Source organism: Oncorhynchus gorbuscha, linkage group LG26 (genome assembly GCF_021184085.1).
Source record: "Oncorhynchus gorbuscha isolate QuinsamMale2020 ecotype Even-year linkage group LG26, OgorEven_v1.0, whole genome shotgun sequence".
NCBI classification, from domain to species: domain Eukaryota; kingdom Metazoa; phylum Chordata; class Actinopteri; order Salmoniformes; family Salmonidae; genus Oncorhynchus; species Oncorhynchus gorbuscha.
The window spans coordinates 11,633,981-11,644,389 of NC_060198.1; the positions used below are offsets into that span (position 1 = coordinate 11,633,981).

General features: G+C 39.8%; 1 protein-coding gene across 2 annotated transcripts; it reads right to left on the minus strand.

Moving 5' to 3' along the window:
- Positions 1-4,820: 4,820 nt before the first annotated feature.
- On the minus strand, positions 4,821-9,928 carry LOC124015870 (polycomb complex protein BMI-1-like). 2 transcript variants are annotated; one of them, XM_046331347.1, is made up of 9 exons: positions 9,804-9,928; positions 9,002-9,129; positions 8,736-8,832; positions 8,547-8,602; positions 6,918-7,056; positions 6,708-6,741; positions 6,342-6,440; positions 6,045-6,125; positions 4,821-5,873 (listed from the first exon to the last, which is right to left on the minus strand). In XM_046331347.1, exons 2-9 carry the CDS (start codon positions 9,117-9,119, stop codon positions 5,292-5,294), a joined length of 1,206 nt encoding a protein of 401 aa, XP_046187303.1. In that variant the 5' UTR covers positions 9,120-9,129; positions 9,804-9,928; the 3' UTR covers positions 4,821-5,291. The 2 variants fall into 2 exon arrangements, with proteins under 2 accessions (XP_046187303.1, XP_046187304.1); XM_046331348.1 differs by having other exon boundaries at positions 9,831-9,909.
- Between the last annotated feature and the right edge of the window lie 481 nt (positions 9,929-10,409).

Below are 10,409 nucleotides of genomic sequence, written 5' to 3' on the forward strand. Positions count from 1 at the left end.
TATGCAGGTATTTGTATTTACAACCAGCAATACCAATAAGGGCCAGTAAGTTGCAATGGTACTGTACACTGTATGGGCGCAGTTTTCGTATATACAATGAGCATCTCATCTAAAATCTCCATTGAGAACCATCACAAAGTTGGTCTCAGTATTGAATTTACCTTTTTTATGACTTTTTCTGATATTTAATGACTATATAAGTCTATATGACTATATGAGTCTACTACAATAGCTTTACAAGAACAAAATGTTCAAAATAAGTACAGTTCTAAAAGCGAAAGAACTACTTCAATGAATAACCAAATAAATCAACCAAAATAGCCTCCAAAAATACTTATTTATTGTTCAGTCAGTGTTTCAACACTTCAAACAACAGCTATGGACAAGTATATCACACAACATCTACCCCTGAGTCCAGGTTGAAATTCTTTGATAATCAAATCCCCTCAAATGCTGCGCATCTTGCTTGGAGAGAAGCCGGGTGCAGCGGCCCATGTGACTGATTCCGGAATCTACCTCTACATGGCCAGCGGTTAGCTACACAAAATCTCAGCTCGAAGGCTTTATTTGGTTGGAAAGAACAATATACAGAGCAGCAGACTACTTACGCACACACAGCCAAACATTAATACAATCATATCAGGCAGAGTGCGCAAATTGGTTTAAGCAACCTTGATACAACCTTGGATATGGCCGATTATTACCGCCCCAAAAGGTAAGCAAAAGATTAAAGTCTCAATGAAGACGTTTGACATGGTCAACAACAACCACAAATCTGTCTTGTGCATGTAAACAAGTTGTCTTTGGTTACAATGTTGTGGAGTGAGGATTTACTCCTACTCTATAGCATTGGGAGGAAGCGATTTATTTGTATTTTTATCTGCCGTAATATCATTTTCCATTTTCGTGTTTGCTGACCACACATAGGCATTTGTAGGGTGCATTCATTGCATTTGCATAAAGGAAATCTGTTTCGCTACACTAAATCTGAAACTTACGTTACAGGTCCAGCGCTCCACTCTATCCACTGAGCCTGTCATCGCTTCCAAAAAGCCTTTCAAGGCGGAGCTTGTATGTGGAAAGCGTCACTCATGGTGCACTTGTGGACACCACCATGTGCCCAAAGCTCTGCCCATCGCTCTGCTTTCATTGATACGGGTTCATTGAACTCTGGATCAGATTGGCTTTAGCATACCAAAGCAGCAGATTATTCAGGTACTCAATCACCGGCTTGTTTCTCCCATCTTTCTGTCTTAGCCTTTCTGTGATGGAACCCACAAGACTAAAGCCCAGGGCCTGTTACCTCAGCGCTTCGTCCCTGAGAAGGACTCCAAAGCTTAGCTGTGTGGCTGCAAGTACACCGCTAACCCACCATACTGCGACAACACTCACAAGCAGGAATTCATCCAGTCTGCCCTGCTCCCAGAGAACACAGACTTCTGAATGGATAGGAGCTGCATGTGTTTTTGTCCAAATTTACTGTGGTGTGGGTCCTCTGAGTTCTGGTCCTGGAGAAGGAGGACCCTAATCACTGGTTCAGAAGGGTGATTGACAGCGAACAGATGATGTATACATATCTGACGTGCTTAGATCTAATGTGAAAAGATCTGATGTGATTGGTCAAAAGACAGATTAGTGGGGGGGGAAAAATCAGAATTAGACTGCCTGTCTAAACGCAGCCTTAGGGGCCTCATTAGAATATAATGGGAAACTCTGGGTTTAGCACTAGCTTTGAACAAATCTCCCATTGTCATCCATACAAGATTTGCATGATAAGAGCTCTGCGAACAAGTCAATTAAGGATTCATCACATGATAAACCATTTGCAAGGTGATACTTGTTATGAGGCGATTCCACGATAACAGAATGATGCTGAGATTCAGATATTTCACTTTAAAATGTAAAAACCAAAGATTAAAGTTATTCAAACCATTCATCTTCATGCACAAGGACTAGTTTTAACAATCTCCACAAAACACATTTACTGGAGTGCAGATGCAAAGTTTGGTAACAGAATAACAGTGTCTTAAACTTTGCAATCAGGGGGGGGGGGGGGGGTTGGCATACATTTGAAAGTGAAAAATCTGAAAATCACAGCATTGTTCTGTTACCGTGGAATTGCCCTGTGTGACTTGTGATGAAACACATATTTTACATTTTAATGCTCCACTAATGATACGCACAAGTATTGTGATGGACTGTTTCTCAAAATCAAGTATTGTAATAGAACACTAAATCATAAGCTTGATGTAAGATGAATTAAGATGTATTTCTATAGATCTAAAAACAGTATTATTTCCTCCATGGTGTATTCTGTCTGTGTTGAAATTAAAACGATCAAATCTTTTTTTTTTACTTTCTCTTAATTACTGTCACATTTTGCCATCCCATAATCTGTTTTGTACGAGCACTTATGAAGAAATGCAATGTTTCAACCGAAAACATCCTCTGCCTTTGAAGTCATGAAAATCCAGATTCTTTGGAGAGCACATAGTTACCGTGGATCCCAACTTAAAATCAAGTTAAACCTTCCTAAATAGCAGCATAATGATAATACAAAATTGTTGTTGATAGCAATGTAACAGATGTATGTATTAAAGGTCCAAATGGAGACTTATCACAGGAGCACTGGCAAGTTCTGATATTTGAACTACTCAAGAATATAACCTAAAAATTAATCAGAATGGGACACCGAACTCAAAACCAAGCAAGTAAACATTTTAATGACCTAAACATGCACATATGGCTGATATTTTAGAATAATATCATTGAATGGTCAAAATATACATTGAGGGAATGTCAAAAGTGTATGAAAATACAACAAGGTGTACATGGTCAGATATACAATTCCCTTTGAGCTCATTTCTCTGATGTGAGTAGAACGGGTACCGGTATGTAACGCTGAGAAACGTACAGTAAGCTACGTTTTTCAGACGATTGTAGTGCTGCTTGAGGCTTGATAAATATAATGGCTTTTCTAATGTCAAAGCACAGGGAAGTTTAGTACTCGCATACTGTGATCTGCATTTCAAAGAAAGTGCATCAAATGTTTCGTACATATCTATTGTCCTTGGTGATTGGGGCCATTACCAGTAGAAAGTACTGCATCTATCTACATACAGCAGAGTTATTATATACAGTATGACTGACGGCAAGAAGACAGATCTTGCCTTTATATTTCTAGGTTTTATATATATATATATATATACACACATATACAGTTGAAGTCAGAAGTTTACATACACTTAGGTTGGAGTCATTAAAACAAGTTTTTCAACCACTCCACAAATTTCTTGTTAACAAACTATAATTCTGGCAAGTCGGTTAGGACATCTTCTTTGTGCATGACACAAGTAATTTTTCCAACAATTGTTTACAGACAGATTATTTCACTTATAATTCACTGTATCACATTTCCAGTGAGTCAGAAGTTTACATACACTAAGTTGACTGTGCCTTTAAACAGCTTGGAAAAGTCCAGAAAATTACGTCATGGCTTTAGAATCTTCGTATAGGCTAATTCAAATCATTTGAGTCAATTGGAGGTGTACCTGTGGATGTATTTCAAGGCCTACCATCAAACTCAGTGCCTCTTTGCTTGACATCATGGAAAAATCAAAAGAAATCAGCCAAGACCCCAGAAAAAAATTGTAGACCTCCACAAGTCTGGTTCATCCTTGGGGACAATTTCCAAAAGCCTGAAGGTACCACGTTCATCTATACAAACAATTGTACGCAAGTATTAACACCATGGGACCACGCAGCCGTCATACCTCTCAGGAAGGAGACACATTCTGTCTCCTAGAGATAAATGGACTTTGGTGCGAAAAGTGCAAATCAATCCCAGAACAACAGCAAAGGGCCTTGTGAAGATGCTGGAGGAAACAGGTGCAAAAGTATCTAAATACACAGTAAAACGAGTCCTATATCGACATAACTGGAAAGGCCACTCAGCAAGGAAGAAGCCACTGCTTCAAAACCGCCATAAAAAAAGCAATACTACGGTTGGCAACTGCATATTGGAACAAAGATAGTACTTTTTCGAGAAATAACTTCTGATCTGATGAAACAAAAAATATAACTGGTTTGCCATAATGACCATTGTTAGGTTTGGAGGAAAAAGTGGGAGGCTTGCAAGCCGAAGAACACCATCCCAACTGTGAAGCACAGGGGTTGCAGCATCATGTTGTGGGGGTGCTTTGCTGAAGGAGGGACTGGTGCACTTCACAAAATAGATAGCATCATGAGGTAGGAAAATTGTGTGGTTAATTTGAAGCAACATCTCAAGACATCAGTCAGGAAGTTAAAGCTTGGTCGCAAATGGGTCTTCAAAATAGACAATGACCCCAAGCAGGGTAGCCTAGTGGTTAGAGCGTTGGACTATCAACCGTTGCAAGTTCAAATCCTCGAGTTGACAAGGTACAACTCTGTCGTTCTGCCCCTGAACAGGCAGTTAACCCACTGTTCCTAGGCTGTCATTGAAAATAAGAATTTGTTCTTAACTGACTTGCCTAGTATAATAAAGGTTAAATTTAAAATTAAATACTTCCAAAGTTGTTGCAAAATGGCTTAAGGGCAACAAAGTCAAGGTATTGGAGTGGCCATCACAAAGCCCTGACCTCAATCCTATAAAAAAAATTGTGGGCAGAACTGAAAAAAAAGTATGCGAGCAAGGAGGCCTACAAACCTGACTCAGTTACAACAGCTCTGTCAGGAGGAATGGGCCAAAATTCACCCAATTTATTGTAGGAAGCTTGTGGAAGGCTACCTTAAAATGTTTGACCCAATTTAAAGGCAATGCTACCAAATACTAATTGAGTGTATGTAAACTTCTGACCCAGTGGGAATGTGATGAAAGAAATAAAAGCTGAAATAAATAATTCTCTCAACTATTACTCTAACAATTCACATTCTTAAAATAAAGTGGTGATCCTAACTGACCTAGGACAGGAAATGTTTACTGGGATTATATGTCAGGAATTGTGAAAAACTGAGTTTAAATATATTTGGCTACGGTGTATGTAAACTTCAGACTTCAACTGCGTGTGTGTATATATATTACATACCCATACAGATAGACAATCGCATCGCAATGCCATTCAGCATTTTGTCAATTGATATTTTAAAGCCAAATTAATTGTGAAGACTTGGGGAAAGGAATCGTTGAACCGACTGCATATCATACAGTTACAAAACAATTACAATATCCTGTATAAAAGATACTCTATATACATGACCAGGTATGTACGAATGCTCACATTGGATACATATTGTACATTTTGTATGCATGTTTACTCTAACGCACAGACACACACACATTGAAATGAAATGTCTATTTGGCTGCACTTGACAGTCTGTTTACTGATCACAATCGCCCTCTCCCTCAGTACTCTCTTGGCAGATTTTCTCTTGGTCTGTCCATTGGTCCATTGAGGGGCTACTCCGACATTTTGGGGCAATTCTGTTTCACTCTCCATGTTTCTGGGATGTATCAGATTTAGGTTGGTGGCGGATACCGCCCCTTTGTCCCCTCCCCTAGTCTCAGTCGCCGCTCCATTGCTTTTGCCGTTGACGTTCACCTTGCGTGCGTTGCTCCCCGACTTGGAGGCTAGAGGGAGCCGTTGAGTACCGTTGGGTCCTGTGGTACCGCTGGGGCTCTGAAGGGTGGAGGGCTGGCCTCGGAGGGCAGGGCTGGGCAGGGTGGAGGCTCTGGGGACCTGACCAGCCGGGCTCAGGGCCTTGTCGCTGTGGGAGTCGCTCTCAGAGGTGGGGCTTGTGTTGACACCGTCGGAGTGGGCCTGGGCGGCACCTTGGGACAGCCTTCGACGCTTCCGGGTGGGCTTGACGCAGTACTGCAGGGGGAGGGGGCCATTCTGCAAAGAGTCACAGAGAGAAGATGAGAACTCTCCAGAACACGTGAAAGATCACTCAGATCCTAGGACCTAGCAACGTAGATGTTTAGTGAAGTTGGGATTAGCGTTGGAAGTGACAACTGAAGCTTGGTCAGTGTTGTTGTTATAGCCAGTGTGTCAGTTGGCACTTACACGTCGCCAAGAATACATGTAGGCAATATCCATCAGCGTGTAGTAGTCCTTTAAGGGCTCATCAGCGTACAGCACTTCAATCTGTCAAGGTAGAGATCATTATTACACATTAAATCGCACACAAGTCCAAGAAGGGGGGATAGTAGGGCCAGTCCACCTACGCGAAAGCATGCATGATCTACTGTATCGGAATGCAGCTTGTCACTCAAATACAGTATTGAGACAAAGGGGTTGTTGGTGTATACTGTGGCTTTCTATGGAGTTGTGAGGCGATGCTGTGCAGCCTGTAGCAATTACCCGTAAGGTGTTCGGAATGTCCATCTTGCTACGCAGGAACTTGGCTAAGTGCAGGACTGTCATGGCTGCCGGGCATTGCAGGAAGCGTTTGCTGTTGGTCTGAAAATGAAGAGAACAGTACGTGTGGTTAGAACAGATTTATAACTAGAGGGTAAGGGCATGATAATAATATGAAAATGTTAGAAAAATGTGGTCCTGTATGGCTCAGTTGGTAGAGCATGGCGCTTGCAATGTATGAATGCATGACAGTCGCTTTTAAAAGCGTATGCTAAATGGCATTTCTTATCATTTAGAGAGTGTGGATGACAAATTGACATTAGCGTTTGCATGTATATTGGGTTAGCATTTTATGGTTGAATCACTCACATTGTCTCCTGTATCCACAGGTTGTGTGTCACTTCTATAAGCAAATGGAAAAACAGCATGGATTAAGATGAGCATATCTTTGTTTTGATGTGCTTTCTTTTACCCAGCTTCCTGTTAAAACATACTTGCACAGAGATACAGCCCTATTGTAACACATTTAGTCTGTTCTATACTATAAAATATTAAGAGATCACACATTCTAGAACTTACTTGATCTTCTCATGGAACTGAATGGAGAGACTGATGATTTCATCTTCTGCAATAATAGTCGGCTCCTCCACCACTTCTCCTGGCTCCAGGTGTTGGTTTTCCTGGTTTGTGTAGAAGTCCCGCCTTCGTTTCATCTCATCTGATGTAAACAGAACAATAAAGTTATTAGAGTGAAAAAGACATTGGCACGTGTCCGCTTTTAATTATTAAAGGGGGCAACTTTTCATGGGCAAAGTCTCAAACAGGCTTATTATACTGTAATTATCACTAAATATGCTCGTTATAAAATACTGAAATGTACACTGAACACATGCAACATGTAAAGTGTTGGTCCCATTTTTCATGAGCTGAAATAAAATATCTAAAATTTCCAATCGCACAAAAAACATACTTCTCTCAAATTTTGTGCAAATATTTGTTTATATCCCTGTTAGTGAGCATTTCTCCTTTGCCAAGATAATACATCCACCTAACAGGTGCGGCATATCAAGAAGCAGATGAAACACCATTACACAGGTGCACCTTGTGTTGGGGGCAATAAAAAAGCCGCAACACAATTCCACAGCAGGAATGTCCAACAGAGCTGTTGCCAAAGAGTTTAATGTTAATTTCTCTACCATAAGCCACCTTGTACGTTGTTTTAGAGAATTTGGCATTGCATCTAACAGATAACAACCTCTCACCTTCGGTCGTTTGAAAATGAAATAATCTAAAAAATATATATATTTTTTTAAACAAGTCTTAAAGTTGGTTGCAATTTCAGTTTAATCCACCAGAAAAGACTAAGCAAATATTACAAAAAAATATTATGGTTAAACCATTGCACATGGTTTATGAACTGATGCACAAAATGACCTACGAAAGTTTAATAAAAATGATTATACACAATTCTAGCAACCAATAGTATGAGATATATATACACATACAGTACAAGATTGGACACACCTACTCATTCCAGGATTTTTCTTTATTTGTACTATTTTCTACATTGTAGGATAATAGTGAAGACATCAAAACTATGAAATAACACACATGGAATCATATAGAAACGAAAAGTGTTTAAAAAAATCAAAATATATTTGATATTTTAAATTCTTCAAAGTAGCCACCTTTTGCCTTGATGACAGCAATATATATATACAAAAAATGGGGTATTGGAAATGATGCAGACAATTAGTGATAGAAGCCACAAAATATCTTACATTTACATTTAAGTCATTTAGCAGACTCTCTTATCCAGAGCGACTTACAATTGGTCTTCAATATTAAAACTGATCTACTCAATAAAAAAAGGCCTTACAACCACAGACCATTCTTCATCCTCTGAGGGGGGGGTGCTGAGGAGTATTTCTGGCTTTAATAAAGCACTTTTTGGGGGAAAAACTCATTCGGATTGGCTCGGCGTGGCTCCCCCGTGGGTTGGCCTATGCCCTCCCAGGCCCACCCATGGCTGTGCCCCTGTCCAATCATGTGAAATCCATAGAAGAGGGCCTAATAAATGAATTTAAATTGACCCACTTCCTTCTATGAACTGTAACTCGGTAAAATCTTTGATATAGTTGCGTTTTATATTTTTGTTCAGTATTTGTATAGAAAACCCACCCCCTTACTCAAGAGATATGGTCTTACCTTTGAATAATCCAGGCACCAACTTGTATACAATGTCCTGTAGAGTCTTGTCTGACCTGAGAAAGGATATGCAAATGATAAAGCCACTTACTAAAGATAAGAGCACGTTGGTTGCACTTATAGATGCATAATAACATAGGTACTCCGAGAGAGACGTGTGTGCGCGCACACACACACAATGTGACTAACCTGATGCTGAGCTGTGGACACGTCTTGTGTACTTGCACATCACATCTGGGGCAGAACTTGTTGGTTTCCAGGAAGGCAACAATGCACGTCTTGCAGACTGGAGTAAGAAGACAGAGTTAATGCTGGTGATTTACTGTATGACTTTTTATGAAAAGAAAATGCATTTCTACGTCAGTTTATAGGCCATATACTCTAGCCCATATACTAGTAATGTTATTATTGGTTCATATTCATTTAGAATAATGCAGTGGACTTAGGAATCTTACATGAGTGCAAGCACTCCACAATGGTTGTGGCATCGATGAAGTAGCCCACACATAGTGGGCATATCAGGTTAGGATTCAGCTCTGTGATTTTTAGCCGACTGGGTTGCATTTTATCCATCTGGAAGGATCTGGAAAAAAATAAAATAATAATAATTACTTAAGATGATTTACTGGGTAGCAAGATTTGAACCACTAAAGTACATGACACATTTAGTGACCTTTTCTGCTGTTGTGATTTGTTTTCCAACACAGGGCCTATACATACAAAATGTGTACTGACATGTTGATGTGGTCCACTGACATTGTCTATAATAATATGGATCACGTGTTTTTGTTAGAAGCATGTATAGAAGCATGTATAGTTAGAAGCATGTATAGTATATGACTATTTATTTTGTAATTATTTCCAGCCTGATTGTTTTTTATTTTTTATTTCCCATCCATCAATGTAACAAAATACGTTTGGAACTGCTCTAGTCTAGACCCGACTACCCCAGTGGGGCCTGTGCACGGGGAGGCACGTACCCCAAACCCCGAGAAGACCCACAATGAGCCCCTCCTATACCAGTGGGTTCTTATGCATTATAGACATTCTTTATAAAAACTATGTAAAGACAGACGAAAAATACGCTTAGATGGAGAGTGGAAAACAAAGCAGCCATCTTAAATTCAGTGACAGGACTGGATATGAGAAACGAACAAGAGAGAATCCAAACATAACACCGAGTACCTCCGTTTGTGTGTTGATGTACCTGTGCATCGCGATATGCGAATAAAAACAATTGATGCCTTTGCTTCCTACCTGACTTGACATGAAAAACACCCGTACCTCCCGACGTGGATACAGGTTAATTATTTTGAGTTGGTTAACGTTAGATCTTGCAGCAGCGCCAGAAAATGGCTTTTTTTTCCCCCACATAGTCAGAGGACCGCCCATTATGGTCACGTGATATTATTTTCAGTCCCTGCCGCTTGCCATATACATTGTGTTTGCAACATTTTATAAAAAGAATAAATACAACTCTCGCGGACAAGTCACTAAAACACCCTCCCCTCTATACATTAACCACATTTGTTTATGAAGGAGTCATTGCATTCATTTTCTATTTTGACAACCATTTCTAGACGGAAAACCACGCCCCCCTAGACAATGGTCCCCTAGAGACAATCCTGAAGTTTTTACTACAGAACATTGATAACTATATTATTGGATTTATTGTAGGATTTTGCGGGTCAATTTGACTGTAAAACGTGCAAGATTTATAGCATATGCCTACACATGATATGTATGCCTTTTCTGCTTCATCACCATTCAGTATGAATGACACATTTACTCTATGAGAAATCCTGATATCTGATCCACAGCATTACTTTTGCCATTTGCAGCTTTTACAAATACAGAGATTTA

Excerpts from the sequence above, each read along its gene's own strand:
- LOC124015870 (XM_046331347.1), bottom strand. The coding sequence starts at position 9,119 with ATGGATAAAATGCAACCCAGTCGGCTAAAAATCACAGAGCTGAATCCT. Across the intron at positions 8,833-9,001 it reads TGTGGAGTGCTTGCACTCAT|TCTGCAAGACGTGCATTGTT; the intron begins GTAAGATTCCTA and ends TTCTTACTCCAG. Across the intron at positions 5,874-6,044 it reads ACATGTATTCTTGGCGACGT|AATGGCCCCCTCCCCCTGCA; the intron begins GTAAGTGCCAAC and ends GACTCTTTGCAG.